Source organism: Heliconius melpomene, chromosome 12 (assembly GCF_056956725.1).
Source record: "Heliconius melpomene rosina isolate 202511_hmr_F chromosome 12, ASM5695672v1, whole genome shotgun sequence".
Taxonomy (NCBI): domain Eukaryota; kingdom Metazoa; phylum Arthropoda; class Insecta; order Lepidoptera; family Nymphalidae; genus Heliconius; species Heliconius melpomene.
The window spans coordinates 2,572,921-2,593,684 of NC_140400.1; the positions used below are offsets into that span (position 1 = coordinate 2,572,921).

The 20,764-nt window shown below is 32.4% G+C and overlaps 2 protein-coding genes across 3 annotated transcripts; both read left to right on the forward strand.

Annotated features, from left to right (window-relative positions):
• Positions 1–435: 435 nt before the first annotated feature.
• MrgBP (MRG/MORF4L binding protein) lies at positions 436–3,697 on the forward strand. 2 transcript variants are annotated; one of them, XM_085194848.1, is made up of 5 exons: positions 436–1,002; positions 1,176–1,268; positions 1,403–1,507; positions 1,880–1,996; positions 3,344–3,697. In XM_085194848.1, exons 1-5 carry the CDS (start codon positions 651–653, stop codon positions 3,451–3,453), a joined length of 777 nt encoding a protein of 258 aa, XP_085050974.1. In that variant the 5' UTR covers positions 436–650; the 3' UTR covers positions 3,454–3,697. The 2 variants fall into 2 exon arrangements, with proteins under 2 accessions (XP_085050974.1, XP_085050976.1); XM_085194850.1 differs by having other exon boundaries at positions 448–1,002; positions 1,188–1,268.
• A 743-nt stretch (positions 3,698–4,440) lies between these two features.
• NiPp1 (nuclear inhibitor of protein phosphatase 1) lies at positions 4,441–10,627 on the forward strand. Its single transcript, XM_085194409.1, has 9 exons — positions 4,441–4,605; positions 4,795–5,009; positions 5,519–5,627; positions 5,913–6,015; positions 6,476–6,559; positions 7,040–7,250; positions 7,896–7,998; positions 8,147–8,238; positions 8,729–10,627. Exons 1-9 carry the CDS (start codon positions 4,577–4,579, stop codon positions 8,818–8,820), a joined length of 1,038 nt encoding a protein of 345 aa, XP_085050535.1. The 5' UTR covers positions 4,441–4,576; the 3' UTR covers positions 8,821–10,627.
• Positions 10,628–20,764: the final 10,137 nt, after the last annotated feature.

A 20,764-nucleotide genomic window follows, 5' to 3' on the forward strand; every position in this document is an offset into this window, starting at 1 on the left:
AAGTACTTTAAAATATATTAGTTTATATGTGTAATGTAATGTTATATAGCCTATAGCACCTCTGAAGAATGCAGCTTTCATACAAAACAAAAACAATGTAAATCGGACCAGCAGATCCAGAGATCTTAGCGTTCAAACAAACAAACAAACTCTTCCGCTTTATTATATTAATAGTATAGATGAAGAATTGTGATGTTTTATATAGATAAGGCAAAGCAAACTAGCGTACGATCCCCAATGATGGTAAGTGATCACCGGCACCCACGACATCGTGTAACACCAGAGGATCTACAAAAGCGTTGCCTGCCTCTAAGATGAAGATAGACACGATTTTTGAATAGAAATACTGCCACAGGTGTGTCGATACAACATTAGGCTTCCTCTGTTTACCCTGCTTTAGGCGGGATACAACGAAGAGAGACAGACGCGAAGTTGAAAAAATATGTTAGTAATTACTAATACTTTGTCTGTGACTAATTGTTCTGGATTTGACGTTATTGTCATAACTCATAATATCAATTGTCAATTGTCATTGTCATATCACTGTCGAATCAAGCTGTCAAACGCAGTTTGATATTATGTTTTTTATAATGAATTAAATATCAATATAACGAACATATTTTATCAGATATATCACATTACCAATTAAAATGGTCTCTAGTGAAGAAGAAGCCGATGTAAAACCCGGTGAAACAGTCGAATGGGATGTTGACATGGAGATACAATTATTTTACGCAATGGCAAATCATAAGCCGGTAGGAATAAGTAAACATTTCCAGATGGCTTGTATTTGGGAAAAACTGTCTAATACTATATCCAAAGAGATATCTACACACGATATCTGGCGGCATTTGGAAATATTTTATGATATGACAATGTTAGATGATACAGAACCAATACCCTTCCCAAATCAGGAAACACCTTTCAGTTTACCAGAAAGCGAATTCGGTGCATTGATGAAACAAAAGTGCAAAGAAGCTATTCTAGCTGATGACAGTGAAGGTAAAAATGTAGTATATGAAAGTTTGATGTTTGATTATGTAGTATAAGGTTTTCTTGATACACTGATTTTGTATTACCATTATTAAAAGCTAATTACAATTGCTTACCTCTTCTTTCATAAATATATAGCATGACTTTAAAGTTGTATTTTGTATATTTGGGAATTTAATTAGAGATAAATTTAGATGGTCGGAGCCCTTCACCTAAAACAGCAACACCTAGAAGTAACTCTAGAGGCACAGCTTCAAAGGATAGTACACCAAAAGGTAATAAATTTAATTAGTGAATGATATATTAAATATTATAAATTACATGATTAACTTAAAATAAATCACATGAAAATTTGATATTTTTGTAATATAATTCATCATATTTTTAATGTTATGTACAATTAATACAGGCCGTAAAGACAGTATAGGTGCTCTTGCAACCAAAACAAGAAAAGAAAGTGGAAGTTCACATGCTTCAACTGACACACCAAGTATTAAATCTGAAAAAGAATATGGTAAATAGCTTTTATTATAATTTACTTGTCTGTTATGCCCTAAAATGTTCTTGAATAATTTTTTTTTGGTTTCATGATGTGTTCCACATGCAGCAGGGTAGACAGAGGGAATCTAGTATTAAGACATTCAATTCCTCATGTGTTGTTTGTTACTAAAGCAAGAAAATAGAATTAATTCATTCCATTAATTGAGAATTGAATCCACAACCATAGCATTTATAATTCAATGAATAAGGAAATAAAAAAATATATATCCTCAAATTAGTGAGAATCAAACCTGTCATGTTTACAGTAACATGTTTGTAATCCTGCATTTTGACTAGCCTCACAAACACATTTCATACTATTATTTTATTTATCTCTTAAATTTAGATCGAAGAAGAGATTCACGAGATTCCAATGCTTCTGGACCAAGAGATAGTTCTTCAAGTAGAAAATCCGTATCACAAAGGGATAAACCTGCAAAATCTAAAATTAGTTCTGTTGGAGGTTAGTTCATATTTTTGTTTACCTTTTATTTTATTTTTAGAACTCAATGTGAGGAATTCGGTAGAATATATAGTATATAAAGTAATAATATATAAAGTAATAATATACTGAGAGCTGAGAAATTTATCTGTTACATAGTTTTAGCTCTATGCCTATTATTCCTGAAAAGTTCTACAATTCTTACTTACCATTTTTAACATTTTAAAATTGCACTAAATGTAGAAAATCATTTTAGCAAACCATATGATTTAGTGGTCAAAGCGCTAAGATATTTTCCCAAAAATTCTGTTATCTATATATATAAAAGGACTTGTCCTCACTGACTGAGGTAAGACGCACGCACAGCCGTAACCGCTGATGGTAGAAACGTTAAATTTGGGCAAAAGTTTACTTTCGTAATCTGGACATCCACTAAGAAGGGATTTTGAAAAATTTTTACCCTAAAGGGGTGAAATAGGGGTTCAAAGTTTGTATGGGAAAAAAAATAAATTGGCACCGATTTTAATAAAATTTGAAATTTAGATATTTAAAAGTATTTAATTGAATACGTGTTTCATCGTTTTCTAGAATTCTCCCCCTAAGGGTGCAAATAAGGGGTTGAAAGTTTGTATGGAAAAATCTTTAAATCGCCACCAATTTTTATAAAATTTGAAATTTAGACACTTAAAAATATTTCATTGAACACATGTTTCATGGGTTATTAGAATTCACCCTTAAATACGCAAGCGAAGCTGCGCGCGTCCGCTAGTCTATATATATAAAAGGACTTGTCCTCACTGACTGAGGTAAGACGCACGCACAGCCGTAACCGCTGATGGTAGAAACTTGAAATTTGGACAGATGTTTTCTTTCGTAATCGGGACATCCACTAAGAAGGGATTTTGAAAAATTTTAACCCTAAAGGGGTGTAATAGGGGTTGAAAGTTTGTATGGAAACAAATTTAAATCGGCACCGATTTTTATAAAATTTGATATTTAGATTTTTAAAAGTATTTAATTGAACACGTATTTCATCGTTTTCTAGAATTCTGCCCCTAAGGGTGCAAATAAGGGGTTGAAAGTTTGTATAGAATTTTTTTAAATCGGCACCAATTTTAATAAAAATTGAAATTCAGACTCTTTAAAGTATTTAATTGAACACATGTTTCATGGTTTATTAGAATTCACCCCTAAATAAGCTAGCGAAGCTCCGCGCGTCCGCTAGTATTGTATATTGAGCCCCACTCAATAGTGCACTGTTTTCCTACCCAAACAAGAAAATGAAAAATCATCATCTTGAGTGGATATTGAACTCACTACACCACTTAGCCGCAACAACTATAAATAATAAATGTCATCTCTCCACAGCCTGGGACTCCCCACTCATAGACGAGGATGGTGGTTCTCGACGCGGGCGTCGTCGCGCCAACACCTCAACCCCACCAGCCACAATACCAGCCAAACGTAGGCGTATGTGACACACACACGCAAACACATACCACCATTTCTTCTGACACACACATGCATGGAGGCACCCAAGCCCGTCTCTTAAATATACTGTGAACAGAAATAAACTTTGTAGTGGCGTCCGTGCCTCACCTCGGTTAAGGCATAGTGCTCTTAGTGCGTTTTTCTCTTAAGTGTTTTGGTGTTAGAGTTAAATAGAGTTAAATTGTAAATTGTATTTTTAGCTGATTATAAATAAAATTATATTTCTTGGTATTTGGTTTTTTTTTGTCATTTTTATAGTGTACAGTAGAAACTCGATTAACTGGACTAATTGTTGCTGTTAGGCATCCGGATAATCGAAAACCGGGTTATTATTATATATATTATTAATATATAGGATTTTAATCATATGTAAGTACATATGATAAAAAACAACTAATCCATATCAACGAATCATTTTTATTAAGAAATTATTAATAGGTTCAGTGCTGCTATGTCACGAATTCGTTTCAGCTGTAGCAAACTCACATCGTCACAGTATGCGAGTATATAACGGTGATGCCATTGTTTGCATAAATGCGATTTGTGGGTACATTTATTACTATTGGTCTGTGGTCGGGATAATCGCGAATCCGTATAACCAAGATGCGGATAATTGAGTTTCTACTGTAGTTACTAGTGCTTGCCCTTAGCTCTACAACTGTTTCTTGTTTTTTCTCGATAGAACCAGCAACATTTTTTATAGAAAAGACAAGCCAACGAACGTGCTGGTAATCTGATGGTATGTTATATTGTAACACTTCAGGTTCTTCTTTATATGCCATGGACGATGTCTTTCTAAAATAATAAATAATCTCAAAAAGTTTCTTTATATTACTAAGATAGGTAGGTACCGGAGGTCGTGAATTTTTATTCGATTCTAAAAAAATATTATTTTGCAGGGGCGAAATGTGTTCATTTTTACTTACCTATGGTAATTTTTATCTGTAAACAGTATTTAATATCATTGTCAAATGTCAAACTTTAAATTTGACATCTATCCCGAAGTGCGATTCGTTGACGCCAAATAAATGTTATCTTTTATATTGCAATGAATTTATAGGAAATAATTATTTTATTTTCACTATATTCATAAAATAATATTGATTAAACATGGCAAATCATTATGAAGTGCCTAGCTGGTATGTTTTATGAGTACTTCACGAAGTTTTATGTCCCATGCCGCCATACGTTGTTGATGGCCTATGATTTAATTATATGTTAATGTCCCACTATTTTTGTACCATAATTGATACTTTTATAAGTAATAAAGTATGAACTATATTTTTGATTTGTAACTGAATTTAAATTGGTATATTTACTTATTTAAGGGCTGGAAAACCTCCAACCGGATTGCATTTAGATGTTCTAAAAGGAGACAAATTAATTCAAAAATTAATGATAGATGAGAAAAAATGCTACCTCTTTGGTAGAAATCCACAGATGAATGATTTCTGCATAGATCATGCAAGTTGTTCTAGAGTACATGCTGCTTTTGTTTATCACAAAGACCTGAATAGGGCTTTTTTAGTTGACTTAGGTAGCAGTAAGTATCATTTTGTTTTTCTTCACGGGATACAGTATAAATACAGTTACAGATCTTGTCATATAGCAGATTAAGCAGAGGGAACCTTCAGACTTCTCCAACCATCTCCATCATCAAATGTTCTAGCAGAGCAAGACAATGAAAATAATTATCCTCATTAGGAGTTGCATTTCCAGCTGTGGCACAAATATTTCTATTCATTTTTGATATTGAATTGAATGTAATAAATAAATTGGAATAGTTAATAAACTAAACATGTTTTTTAAAAAACAAAATTTCTGTATACAGTATATTGTCTAATTTTCTTATATATTGTTTTCTCAAAATTTTATTTCTAGTTAAACATTATTCTCCTTTTCTATATTTAGTGCATTATTTACCAAAAGTTGTTTGTAAGGTATTATTTGAATGCATCTTATATTTCTATATTTTTTGGATTTTTATGTGTGCAATAAAGAATATTCTATGTATACCATCATCTTTAAATAATAATACTTGAAAATTTATAGCACATGGTACTTTTATTGGCAAAATGAGACTGGAATCTAATAAGCCTACACAATTGCCGATTGATTCAACATTTCATTTTGGAGCTTCAACTAGAAATTATATTATCAGGTATTGTGTTTCGAAACAACTACAATTATTTGCTATCTTATTTAAATTCTTAAGTGAGAATTTAATATCTTTTTGAAATCTTAACCATTGACAATAAATATTTTTTTATAATGAATACACAACATATTTCAGTTTAAAAAAAATACCACCACAAAATATAGGTAGCAGTTTTACTGTATGTATTTTAATAAAAGTGAAATTATTTTTTTCTTCTCATAACAATTATAAGGAATTGATTACACTGTATAAATAGCAAAAGATTTTTTAACTCTTATTTTATTTTAGAGAACGGCCAACAGGTAATTCAAGGGGTATTATGGAGGAGTTGCCTAATACTGAAATGGAGGGTGCCTTGCTTGGTCTGCCAGAGACACAGACTGAGCTAGATGTGAGTGTTTAATAAACTCATTTAACAATAGTACACAAAACAGCAGGGTAGCCATAAGGAACCTAGTGTTAAGATACTGTTCCAATTGCATTACCCAATTTTCAAAACATTTTATCTTGAATTGATTGGAATGTTTCTGCATAAATAATTTATAAGTATAAGTAAGGATATAAATTTTGTAAATTCTATAATAGATGTTACAATATTATGAATATTTGTATATACTTAACTTCAGTCCTATTTATTTGTGTTCTTTTTATATAAAAAAGAATTTGAATTTGTTTGTACAATATTTTTATTCTATAATTCACACTAGCTTCACGGTAAATTTTAATCTGTCTGTCTGTCTGTCTCGTAAACTGTAGGTGTGTAAGACTCCTTTCTTTATGTCATGCTATGAACTTCAATGCCTCTTTATTATATGTATAGTTCATACTTATAAGTACATTTTTCTTTTTAGAATTTAACGGAATTTAACACTGCACATAACAGAAGAATTTCTATGTTGGGTATTTCTACTGATGATGGCAGTGATGTCATGAAGGTAATATATTCTTTCAAATTTGAAGAATTTGTTTTGTGACATACAGTACATTTATCAATATAGCCTTGTAGGTTTACATGATGTTAGTCATTTCGATCAACGATCATCCCATGCGGGCGAAGCCGCAGGTGAAAGTTATTATTTAATTATTTATATATATTTTTAGTATCACATTTTATCCATATAGCAGAGCAGACAGAGGGTAGTGTTAAAACATTACGATACTCACTTTTTGCCGATTTTTTTTGTGAAAATGTTGAATATCGGAACTTAACGCTGTCCGTTGTTTGTTAACAGAGCGATCAAATAGAAATATTAAATAATTCATTCCCCCCGAATACTAATCTAACCCACAATTGTCTTACGCAGCCACTACTCCACTACCACCTACAGCTATATGCGTTTCTAAAGATTTTTAAGGTTCGCGCTGTATCCCGCATATAGCAGGATAGGCATTTCTAAATTTCCATCAATTTTCAGCCAACAACTGGTACAAAGCGTTCAGCGTCAATGCCGGGGGGTGTTCCCAAGAAACAAAAACGCAATGTCTCATTCAATGAAGAAGTGGATATCATCAATCCGGAAGACATAGATCCCACTGTGGGCAGGTTCAGGAACTTAGTGCGTTCCACGATAGTGCCCAACGCCAACACGCCCACGAGGAAGCTGAAGTTACAAAGTGCTGATGAAAGTAAGTAATATTGAGATATATTAGATACAGAAACGTAAGTGACTCGACATCAGAGCTAAGATAACGGAAATATAAACGTAAATAAATATTTCACTTTCTCGAGTGGGGATCATACCCACAAGCGTTACGTTACAGTCACACCCTTGTGAAAAATTTTATTTTCCGAGTATATTTACCCCAGTAAATATACTCGGAAAATAAAATTAAGAATAAATTGCATCTTTACAATATAGGTGAAAAATTAAAAATAACTAAATGCTTCGCCCGTCGTGGCGCAGCGGTAAAGCGGCTGTAAGGGCGACTGATGTGGGTTCGATTTCCACTCAGGGAAAAGAAATATTTTGATTCATCTTCAACTTTAACAGTTTTAATCCAGGACATAGTTTCTTCCTTTCCCCACTTTTAGCCGAATTCTCGATGCATTGCGTGTTGAGTGGCGGAACTCAACGCCGCGTTTTGCCCCATTCATGACTCAAATAATATTTTATGGATTAATATATAATTTTTATATTTTTTTTTTCATTTCCCCGCAGTCAAAAGAGAGACAGAGTTGAATTCCGTTACTGAACACAAATAATATTTGAATATAAAAAAAAAATAATGTTTTTATTTCGCAAAATAAATATATTTCCCTATTTATTTCAGGTCAACACCATCATTCTCTCAGATTGAAAGAGATATCACGGAGCAACAACTTGTATTCAGATTTACCAGCCCCCAGTTCACACCTTAGTCTTATTGGTGCTAGGTAATTATTTTTTTAAACACTTTTGTTACCTTGACCTATTTATCTATCCATCTATCTATAAAAGTAAAAAAAAACCTAATTGATAAGAGCTAAACAGCTATTATAACTCTGATATATGAACTGAGCTTATATATAATTTTGCTTGTAGATTAGGATTATCTTTACCAAATCCAGCACCAGATGTGGAGTTGGAAGGTCCCGAGCCTCATCTCAATGTTCACCCACCCTTGCCTCATGCAGGTATGTTATGTTCATAAGCAAATATATTCAACAACTGGTTATTATATTGTTATATTATAAATAAATGTAATGTAAAAGAGTGAACCGATTTTGATGATTCGTTTTTCATTTGAAAGCTGATGCTGCCCGTGCTTAACATGTGGCCGCATATTAATTTTGTCCATTGCTAACAATGTTATACATGAGAAAATCATATAGTGCTATAAATGGACGTATAACTAAACATCTCACTGACCTATTTGGGTGATTCGTTTTTTATTGGAAAGGATACACTTTAAGACAGAGTTTGGTTAGGTTCTGATTATGGGAAAATTATTATGAGGTTAAAAATTATAAAAATAATATACCGGACTTTTGTCTAAGAAAAGGCCAAATTGAACTCATATAATTATGGGTTCAGCTTCACTCTGTGAAAGATATGTGTTCAATTTCTTTATATATAATATATAATAGTTATTACATACTGTAAATATTAATGATTTTATTTCAGCTGCAGAGGAACCGGCGTCAAACGAACCGAAGAAGAAGAAATACGCAAAAGAAGCATGGCCGGGAAGGAAACCGGGACTTGTGCCAGTTTGATAGTGATGTTATATGTATATATACATATATCCATATTTATGTAATGGGAGTTTGTGGAACATTTTGGCCGTATGGACTGTGAGCGTTTGTGTGAAATGATTAGAGGAATTCGTAAAAAGAGCAATTAATTTTAAACTATTATATAGGTCCCTAAATCGGTTCATCTGCTTGGGAGCTATGATTCCACAGACAGATATGCAAATACAAACATGTACTCAAACGCCAACCTGTCAAATTTATCACCCACTGTTTTTGATGGGGATTAATAATGTTGTTTATAAATATGGAATGATTAATTAATAAACAACAAAACTTAACTTTGTGTTTTACACAATATGAGTCTTTTTTATCCTAATTAACTAGCTAAGTCATACATTGTATATTTAAGATTTTGTTAAATAATAAAGTTTTATAGAATATTTGTCTATTCAATAATAATTACCTAGTCTGGGATTTAAACATATTACTATTGATATTTTAATTTGTCACAATGGTAAAAATAGATTACTAAATCTATGATTTAAAGTTCGTTGTTTTAGGTAGTGATTATAAAACATTTTTATTTTCACGCTGTATCCCGCTAGCAGACACATTGCCCAATTTATCTCTGTAAAGTAAAAGGTATTTTTAACCTGCTATGTGTAAAATAAAAAAAAAAGTAATTTTTGCGGTCTTGTAAGATTTCACAGTTCAGCACGCAATATTTCATATTGAGTAGTGGACTGTTTAGTTAATTTCATTATCTTTAATAGAAAAAGAACATTTTATCTCTAGGTAATTATATATATACATCTATAAAAAGCGTAGAAGTCAGATCGATTTTATAGTATATATATTTAATTTATATTGTATAATACACAAATTGTTTTAAATGTTTTTTTTTAATTAGCATATTTCTATTAGAATAGGGTTGTAACAACAATATATATAGTTAGCATAGCAATTACTTTAATGATTTTATAAGAACAATAATTATTGGAATACAATTAGCTTGGAGTGTAAATTATTGACTGAAATACCTGTAAGTAATTGTAATGGTAAAGGCAAACAAAATATTTTTTTTAGATGAAATGATGTGGACGCTTAAATAATTTTAAATCTGAAAACTTTTACAATTATATTTTTATTTGTGAGAATGTGTTATAAAGAGATGCTGGTCCACATCCTGCCATTGTAAGAATAGAAATTTAGGTTTGTTTATAATGCTAAGTGCAAAAGTAATACAATAGCAACCTTTTAATATTTATTTATTTTAATAACAATAATTACCAGTAAATTCATTAAAATAATTATCATCAATTAAAAGTCACAAGATCAATTAATTTACTCGATAATTTTGTTATGATTTTTGGTTTTTTGTATCTATAAGAAACTAGAATATAAGGAATTACACATTTTGTATTTATCTGGAATACTGAATTTTGGTATAGCTTGGTAAATATTTTATGAATTTTCTTAACACAAACTGAGATTAGTCAAACTCGCACAAGTACAGTTTTATGCATAATATTCGATTTGCGAAGTTTGGTAAGAGATTCATAGCGTCTCGTTCTCCTTTAGTTTAGTGGTCGGTTCGTTGGTCGGGCTCGCGGGGTGGCGGCTCGGTATGACCGGGGGAGTCCTTGTGTAGATATCTAAAATGCGCATTCTTGGCAAATGTTTAAGCGTACCTCCGATAATTCATACATTTGTTAACGACTATAGAATTATACATTTTGTATAGAATATGTCGTCGTTGGCCAATTTTACTGTGAAGTAAAGTAAGTGCTGTGCCTATTTGTAAAATAAATGTTTTAATAAAGCATAAGTGTTTGTTTTATTTTTCACTCGTCCGACGTAGAAGTTGTTATGAAAAATAATTAACTATTTAATTTCTTTTTTTACTTAGTCACATTATTTCATATTATTTTAATTGTTATAATTATTTAAAAATCAGTAAATGTATATATATGAATTTTCTGAATTACATGTCTTCCTTTTAATGGTGTGTACTACATAATTTAATATGTAGTACACACTAACAAACAACAGTACAAAGTCTAACATACTTTATGTACAAACGCGCAGACACACGCGCACACACACACAGACATACACGCACACACGCTCGCACGCATGCACGTATTTTTATTAAAGTTAATTTAAAGATATGTATATTATCTATTTCTGAAAATATTAAAACAATATAATTTTATTAGAAGAGAGGCCGCAATTGTATTATATTAGAAATTAAAAATGATATCCTAGTGAACATATAAGATTAGGTAACTATAAAACATATAGTTATGGAACATAAAAATTATAAGAAGAAATAAGAGCATGTGTGTAGGTAGTATAAGCAGTAGAGCACCCACCTAATGAACATAATTGAGTTATGCACTGAGCAACAGGTCCCCCTTGTACCGCCGCCCGCCATTACAGTTAGGTCTACGGTAGTATGAACTTCAGAATATTTAGTAAAGTATTTTTATGTACTTACTCAATATGTGGACGGTAATTTCACAGTTTTCGTAATTTTATTAAAAAAATTGGCGATAGAGTAAAATAGTAAAGCGTAAGTAGCAGAATTTATGGACATAAACGTATACGATAAGTGACAAATTTCCAAGATTGAATGTGAAAAAGACATACAATATAATATTGTCAGAAAATATTATTGAAAAAAAATCGTTTTCAATTATATTAGTTATATTAGGCATATCGGCCTATTTGAAGTCGACATTTCTAGTAGTCGGCCCTAACAAGTGATCTTCATATAACAGAATGACGAGAGGCACAACTTCGTCCTCTAATGTATTACGGCGGCACAGTTCGGCGCTGTTACCTTCGCAAATACGATTATTAGATCCATTATGGGATGTCTTTTCTCAATTGTTGTTTTTTTCATAAAAAAAATATTACACTTACTTAAGAATTAAAATCCTGTTATATTGATGTTTATTTATGTTTATTAAAGGAATTTTATAATCTACAAGGACGTAGGTTTCCTCTACCCGCCGATGGGCGTTTGCTCTGTTTGCCATATGCAAGATACAGCGTGAAATTAAAATCTAATTAAATAGAAGTTATTAAATTTCAACAAATTGATATAAAAAAATTTAATATAAGTGCATTAGCATAACCATCCAAATGAAACTGAATACAATGTTGAGCTTTGCCTCGTTACCACGGCTCCTCCAGTGAGAATCGAACCCACATTCTGTATCATAACTAGCTTCCTTTGCTATTAGTTATCTATTGATATTGGTTTAAAATAATAAAATGTGAAATTAAACTATTTTACTATTAAGTAAAATTACAAATATTGTTAAATATAATATGGTAACGTCAAATATCATATAGATAGTTGCATGACATTTGACCTTTTCGCTCTCCCAAAGAGGGATGCCCGATAGAGTCCACGAGCCATGCTACCGGAAACTGTAATTGAATAGCTCTGACGTCATAACTTATTTCATTTCCAACTGATATCCTTTTCTATCATTTGATATTGTCGGCAAAGGTATTCATTTTTCAGCCTATAAATATAATATTATTTTATTTGTAACACTATCTCTATTTATTTATATGAATTGTTATATGTATCAGAGGCAATGTAAAACTTACTTACATGGCGCCATACAGCGCTAAAGCTGAATTTGTGGAGTTGGATGAAGACCCACCAAAGACCCATAGTCAATGCCAAACACGTGCGTGTGATGTTGGAGAATGAAATGAATGTTTTGAATATAACAAGAGAAGGTAAAGTTTGAAGATACTCATAAACGATCGAAAAGAAGCGGTCACTTACTGGTCTTTTACTAACCACCTTGTCCTAATCCTAATTTTCCTGATCTTAAAATTTATCCAAATGTTAGTCTTGGAATGTATAAATCTGTAATTGAAATATTATTTGTGTGACTAATTAATGGAAATAATAAAGTTTATATAAACCATAGTATTTAGACAAATTCAACAGAATATAAAGGACTTTTTACTTTAAAGTACACGAAAATAAAATATAAAATTTAGACTGTGCCTATATAAATTTATTACAAAACACAAACGAAAAATATTAAGAAAGTTATTTATATTTATTTCACTTATACATATGTAGCTACAAAAAATATAAAAGGAAAAATACCACTCTCTTTTTAAATAGAAACAACTTAGATCTAAAGCTAGCACCTGTCGTAGCACTTCGTTCTACGAGAGTGCTAGCTCATAACGAAATCTCAGAAACTACAAGTCCTAGGAATCTCAAATTTTGCATAGGAGTTATTTATAGGACATAGGTGCTCGCTAAGACGGGAATTTGCAATATTCGACTTCTAAGGGGTTGTTTTTGGGGTCGAAAGTTTGTATGAAACTTCGTTACTACAAATGCTAGGAGTGTCAAATTTTGCATAGACATCACTAGGATGTAGTCATGGAGACAGAAATTAATAATAACATAGTTCACGCGGGTGTAACCGCGAGCGGGCCGCTAGTATGCTATAAAGTTATTAATATGAGATTATTATTTCTTTCCTAAGTGTTACCCACGTTAAAAATGTAAATAAGATTGTTATTATTTATTATAAATTTAATGGATAAACCTCTTATTTTTTAGCTTTTAGAGGATTTAAATAAAGGCTTGTTTTGATAGGCTTTTGTTTACTTTTAATTTTTTTTACAAAATTACTGTTATGCGTTATGCTTATTTAAAATAGGATAATCTTTTCACTTATATTGCGTAGCACATAATATCTTGTATACGTTAGGTTTCTAAGTAACTGCTTTGTTATTCCTCTCTTTATGGTTTTCATTAAGTGGCCAGCTTCAAAGAACACAATAAGTGAGCTAACAAAGAACTGCCGATATTTTCCCCGTTGCAAAATAATACAAGAAAATGTAATATTGTAGAAGTACAATGCCTATCGGGATTGTACTTTTGTGTTGAAAAATAGCAAAGTACGAAAAATTCACAAATTCTAAAAGTAGGTCTTAAATTTTTTGTCAATAAATCTGTAACTGCAATGTACCTAAAGTAGTAGATAAAATGACAACACTCATTTTATCTCTCATTCGTAATATGTATTCACAAAAAAAATATGTTAATTAATTTTAGTAATTTATTTAAAATTGTTTACAATTATTGATGATAAATTAAATCTTATATTAATTTTATTTTTTAATAAATTAAATCTTACAAATTCTTTACAATTTTCACTATAAGGTCTCTGAATATGGTGACATAGTATATTTATAATACAAGGACTATCTTTCCAGCAACATCTAAAAGACGAAACGTATAATATATTTCAAGTTCTTTCCTCTTTCAAAGGTTGGGCTGAAGTCTTGAAGTGCACTCCGCCGGCGCGCTCCTTCTACTCGTAAGTAACTAACCTACAGTGTTTCGATACTTAAACTTTAGAAATGTTAATGTTAAAAGTATCTTAGTTTCTTCTCAAACTTAAATTAATTAGTAAAAACTCAACTTAAGAATTAAATATTTTTTTATTGATTAAGATAGTAATAATAGTTCGCATTAATGTGTGACGTTAAACGCGACTGGTTGTCGATCAATCCCAACTCGAGAATATTAAATATTTGTTTAAATTTATTATTAATTTTTTTCGCTCTTGCCTCGAGACAAAGCGCGTCGTAGAGTTCCACTATCCAAAAACACAATTCTAGAATTCGGCGGAAAATGTGGAACTTAACTTAACACTAGGTTCCCTCTAACGACTATGTTGTGTGCGGTATACAGCGTTTAACTGATTTAAATTTAAAAATATATTAATCTATATGAATTCGTATGTAACATATTTTCGTTATTATTTGACTTTATATAATCTTTATTTTCATATTAACAGAAGACACGTAGAAGCTGCATTTTCTAAAATCGATACTAATCCATCTTATTGCTTCTTGTTGCTTTCTAATCTATATTCAATTTAACTGAATAAATGAATAAACAGATAGCAATTGAGGTGTGAAACGCTGTTGAATAATTAATTCTGAATAATAATGTTTGAAGAGGTCCGACAACGTAACGAGGATTTCTGCTTAAAATTAAGAGATTACGTCTCCTTTATGTAAAATGACAATGGAGTTTAATGGACGCTTCTATTCAATTATTAAGATAGTGTATCTGTACAATAAGCTATTCTAAATATAATAGATTTAATAGTTTATTCATGTTTGTTTTCGGAACTCAACAGCGAGCTTTGTTTTCAACAGCCATTCAACACTTAATGCCTCTAGAATTCGGTAGAAAGTGGAAAACATAAGTGTATTAATAGGAGCGGAGTGTTTTAACATTAGGTTCCCAGGTTCCCTCTGCCTACCCTACCATGTGCGGGGTACAGCGTGAAGCTAAAAAAAAGAAAAAAAAAGTAATCGGCAATAGTATAATAGAGATATAACTTAATTCCATTTTATATGACATCCACTATGTTTAGTTACCTGTCTAGACTCTAGACTTTAATGACATAAGATAAAAACGATCACGTACTTAAGACACCCATACTCTTTTACCCATCAAAGATTAAAGTTGAAGTGCACTAAGATCTTAATATATTATATATTTATTTTATTCAGCCAGTATTGCTCAATGGGACAGTACTTGATTGTAAAAACACCGGCTGTGGGTTCAATTCCAATACCGGGTAATGCTTTATTTACATTTTCTTGGCTTTGGAAAGAAAATAAAGGGCGGTGTTGAATTCCATGATTAAAAGTACCATATATGGAAAATTAGGGCCATCTTAGTGCAGGGCGTGCGACAGTAAACGTGTAAGTTCGATTCCAACTCGGTGAAATAATTATTGCTGCGAAAAAGTTACAACGATCAAACTGACATTCCATGTCAAAGTTGGCGTTAATCTTTTTTTAAATTCCACAGATAGAATGCGAAAGTTGATTCGTGAAGAGGGTAGCGACAAGGACATGCTCGTATAACCCTACATTGTGTTACTCCTAGAGATTTAATCCCCAATGTTTTCATCAGTTTGCGATTATATTATTTTTATTATCACTACTCACATAATACTTTTGTTTTCCGTTTTTTGTGCAAGTACAAAAGGTATGCTTTGCACAGAAATACATGGACAAAGTCTCTTTCTATAATTTTTTTGTTGATATTTACTATATTATTTAATTAATTTCATATATGTATGTCATTCATATATACATTAATAAATATATTTTCTCAGTAACTCAATAATATTGTAGCTAGTATTTATTTTTTACTTTATTTAGTAATTCCTTTCTCAATCCTATATTCTTCAATTCGTATACAAGCACGTCTTCACTCTCCATTTGAGGTCACGGAAAGTGGGTCGAAAATCACGAATTGAATCTTTTTACGATTGCTCTTTACAAAGGGTATTTCTGTCGAAAACAAAAGGATAAATAAAATTAGTTACAGCAGCTTCAAGGTTTTTTTGCATTTCAAAGTGGGGGTAAAGGGGGCCTAGTATTATTACACTCAAGTTAAACACACAATTTTCGTAACTTTGTTTATCAAGTTGCGGAATTAAGAGAGAGAGTAGAGAGTTCAATTCTGAGTATAGCAGAGAGTAAATGAGTGAGAGTGAAGAAACTCTGTTTGCCGCTGTCAACCTGAAATTAAGACCTTGAACTTATCTTAAACGAATGAACATAATTAATTTCCCCAATTGGAAATCGAGACAACAGAAACACATGATATTTTGGATTTACAGACGCTGACTTACCGCACCATGACCTCAAAATTATTGATTCTAGGTTTTCTGAATCAACTTTAGGTCTATCGAGCACAGAAAACAGAACCTTGAACTTCTGAGCTGAAACGATCTAACTAATTCAACCTAATGTAACAGTGGTCGTGAATTGATTGAAATATTTAAATGTGTTTATTAAAAAAAACTTATATTTTTATTAATAATAAAGAAAAAAATAACTTTATTAAAATTTCCCACTCTAGACTTAAATAAAACTGATAACTGACTAACATCTATGTTACTGTTTTATATAACAGATAAAATATACTTTATACAACCAGCTGTAAGCCATGTTTATTTTGAAAACGCAAGAATTGAATAATTTTAATGGGTATTATCTCCAAAAACGTAGCGACTTAATTTAATAATTTCGTAAGTATTAAGTTCAAGATGTGTGAGTCTTGAATTTGAGCTTTATTTCAATAGAATCAAAGTTAAATTTACTTTGTAGCAATTATACCTGTTGCTTTAGCCGTATAATGTCAGGGACGTTGTTAGCTTTCGTTTACATACCAAATTTTGGAGCCATCTTCGCACTTTACGTTACCAAAGTAAATTGCTTATTTTCTAGACGCTATAATGTCTTAAGTGTTTTTTGTTTTGTTTTAACGGGATATTTTATTTTTATGCTATATTCCTTTGGTGTGACGATCACGTAATTATCACTACGACCACCATGATTGTTAAGTTAAAACGAAACGACGAAAAAGAAGAATGCTAATTTGTGTATTTGGAAAGACTATTTACAAGCTTCGATTGCGTTTGCTACAAATTGAAATACTAAAAAATGCAAATACTTCCTTATTGCAAACACTTCAAGGTAAAAGAGTGTTGCTCTCTAACACTTGAATCTACATGTAGTCTATATTATATAAGAAAGACTTATCTATATATATAAAAGGACTTGTCCTCACTGACTGAGGTAAGACGCACGCACAGCCACAACCGCTGATGGTAGAAACGTGAAATTTGGACAGATGTTTACTTTCGTAATCTGGACATCCACTAAGAAGGGATTTTGAAAAATTTTAACCCTAAAGGGGTGAAATAGGGGTTGAAAGTTTGTATGGAAAAAAATTGAAATCGGCACCGATTCTTATAAAATTTGAAATTCAGACTCTTAAAAGTATTTAATTGAACACGTGTTTCATGGTTTTCTAGAATTCTTTCTATAAGAGTGCAAATAAGGGGTTGAAAGTTTATATGGAAAAATTCTTAAATGGCCACCGATTTTTATAAAATTTGAAATTTAGACTCTTAAAAATATTTCATTGAACACATGTTTCATGGTTTATTAGAATTCACCCCTAAATATGTAAGCGAAGCTGCGTGCGTCCGCTAGTATTGTATAAGAAAGACCCACACTTACAAAATATAGATATTTCCCAATGAATATTTTAAATATAATTTGTATATTACAAGAGTATCTATACAAATAATATGTCAAGTTCTATTTATTTATGCAAAAAATATTTAACAAATTTACCATCGTCATTTCCGTAAATACTATCTACGTATAAATATTATGCCAATAACATTAAATATATAAACTTATGAAAAGAAACAAAATGATAAATTTTCACATTTTAAAATTTCTGAACTTGACATTTTTCTGAATAACGCAGTATGTTTACCAGCACCTGTCCACTAGGTAACGGATAAGCTGTCAAAGGGTTTCCACGTTGTACGGCATTGACGGCTGAGAGATTAAATTCTTTGTGAAATGTTCCAGGTATCAGATATATAGTCGATAGTTTTATTTCGTAGTGGCACGTGTTTGCCCAACGACGTAAAGTTAAATTCAGTTCAGTTCTTTATTATGGCGTTTCGAGTGTGCCAGTTGAGCACAAAATCACTTTGCCAATATCACAATGTATGGAAAACACATCAAACTGGTTGTACGGTGAAAAAGATAATGTTAGTCAATAGAAGAATACATGTTTAAAAGTCTATTTAAAATACTGCCTTCAATAATCTTGAACAAAACAAAAAATATATATTTAGATACTAAATATAAACATCTATTTTTTGGGGTGGGATGGGTTAGTAATATACTCGTATACAACTAAGAATTAAGAATAGTACCTACTATGTTTAATACTGACCGATATATAACCTTGAAAAATGAACTACTGCGACACAAAACATTTTTTCGCTGATGTTACCCCTAGCAGCTAGTTGCTGAGATTAGTACAATTAACCAAGCACTCTTCAACTTTAGAATATACTTTTATTAAATTACTGAATCAATTTTACATTTTTAAATACAAATTATTATAAAAAAGATACATTTAAAAATATAAAAAAACCACTCTTCCGAGGGCGGGACAAGGGTCCAAGCCATCGGTGGCTAGTGCTCCAGAGAGAGGAACCGCCGCACAATACGTGCCGTCTCAAGTAATACTGCCTTCTGTATCCGGTTCTTGATCCAACAGCTAAGCGATAGCCTCTTAAGGTGTTGGTCGAGGCTTTTCGCTATTAAACCGTTAACCGAAACCACTATCGGCACAATGATAGTCGCATTGACATCCCACATGGCGGTAATCTCATGGGCTAGGTCCAAATATTTAGATTGTTTTTCTTTTTCGGCCTTCACGAGATTGTCATCATGTGGGATAGTAACGTCAACAATCACTGCGCGGCGCGCCGCTCGGTCTACTAGTACTATATCAGGTCTATTGGCAACAATATACCTGTCAGTAATAATAGACCGATCCCAGTAGAGCAAAGCACAGCTATTTTCAAGAACAGACATGGGATTGTACCTGTAGTAAGGCACCTCCAATTCTACAAGGCCATATTGAAGAGCAAGTTGCTGGTGTATTATCTTGGCTACTTGATTGTGTCTGTGCAAATACTCGCCATTAGCAAGATGAGAACAACCAGAGACAATATGTCTGAGGGACTCCCCAGGTCGATGACACGCCCGGCAGATGTCGATAGTGCCATCTTTCATAATATGTCTCTGGTAGTTCCGTGTCTTGATAACTTCGTCCATAATTGCACAGACAAAACCTTCAGTTTCTCCGAAAAGATCCCCGAACTGTAACCAAGATAATGATGAAACAGTATCCACGTCCTGGCCCACTAGGGCTCTATGGAATCTACCATGCAGCTCCTTGCTCTTCCATACAGCCATGCGATCAGAAGTAGTAAGTACTACAGGCCGACGCCAGTTCTCTTTGCCCAAGGAAAGAGGAGTAAGGCCTTTGTCAACTGTTACCACATCCTTGTGCATATCCACGTCAATCTTGAGAAAATATTCTCTAAGACTGCATACCTCGTGGTTATGGAGGTTCTTGACATTCAAAAAGCCACGACCTCCACACTTACGCGGGATATACAGTCTCATTACAGACGAACGCGGATGGTGCATTCGGTATGTCGTCAACAATTTACGTATTTGGCGATCAACGGAGTCTAACTCAGTCTGTGTCCATCTTACAATGCCAAAAGTATAGGCTAAAAGCGGCATAACCCAACCGTTGAAAGCACGCACCTTGTTGCCACCAGATAAAAGGCTGCCAAGCACTTTTTTCAGGCGGCTAAAGAAACGCTCCTTCACCAATTGCTTTATGCTCCGCTCATCAATACCCAATGCTTCAGACATTCCAAGATATTTATAAGTCTCACCTTCACCAAGAGTTCTGAAGGAAACAGAATCTGAAATGCAAATATTATCAGATCTGATCACACTCCCCCGCACTACATGCATGCTAGCACATTTATCGACGCCAAATTCCATTCTTATATCACTACTAAAAGTTTGAGTTACCTTTAGTAGCCGCATAAGATCAGAACGTTTTGACGCAAATAATTTCAGATCATCCATGTACAGCAAGTGAGATATGACCTTACCCCCCCGGCGAAGACGAAAGCCTAAACCTGAATCCTCTAACATAGTGCTAAGAGGATTCAGAGCTAGGCAAAACCATAAAGGACTCAGACTGTCACCCTGAAATATACCCCTCTTTATCCTTATCGGTTCAGACGTTGCAGGAATATCAAACTCCCCTAGATGACGAAGGACAGTGACCCATTGTCCCATACAAGCCTCCAAAAATGATCTCAAAGTAATATCAATCTTATATAACTCCAAGACCTTCAAGAGCCAACTTTATATTATTAGTAAAGAAGATAGATAATAATAAAAAAAATATTGGTCAATAAAGTAAAATACTTCCTTAAATGAATATTTACACAACACAGACGTTTTG

Coding starts and splice junctions, on each gene's coding strand:
- MrgBP (XM_085194848.1), top strand. CDS start 651: ATGGTCTCTAGTGAAGAAGAAGCCGATGTAAAACCCGGTGAAACAGTC. Junction 1,269..1,402: donor AAAGGATAGTACACCAAAAG/GTAATAAATTTA, acceptor CAATTAATACAG/GCCGTAAAGACAGTATAGGT. Junction 1,508..1,879: donor TAAATCTGAAAAAGAATATG/GTAAATAGCTTT, acceptor TCTTAAATTTAG/ATCGAAGAAGAGATTCACGA.
- NiPp1 (XM_085194409.1), top strand. CDS start 4,577: ATGGCAAATCATTATGAAGTGCCTAGCTG. Junction 4,606..4,794: donor CATTATGAAGTGCCTAGCTG/GTATGTTTTATG, acceptor TACTTATTTAAG/GGCTGGAAAACCTCCAACCG. Junction 5,010..5,518: donor TTTAGTTGACTTAGGTAGCA/GTAAGTATCATT, acceptor GAAAATTTATAG/CACATGGTACTTTTATTGGC.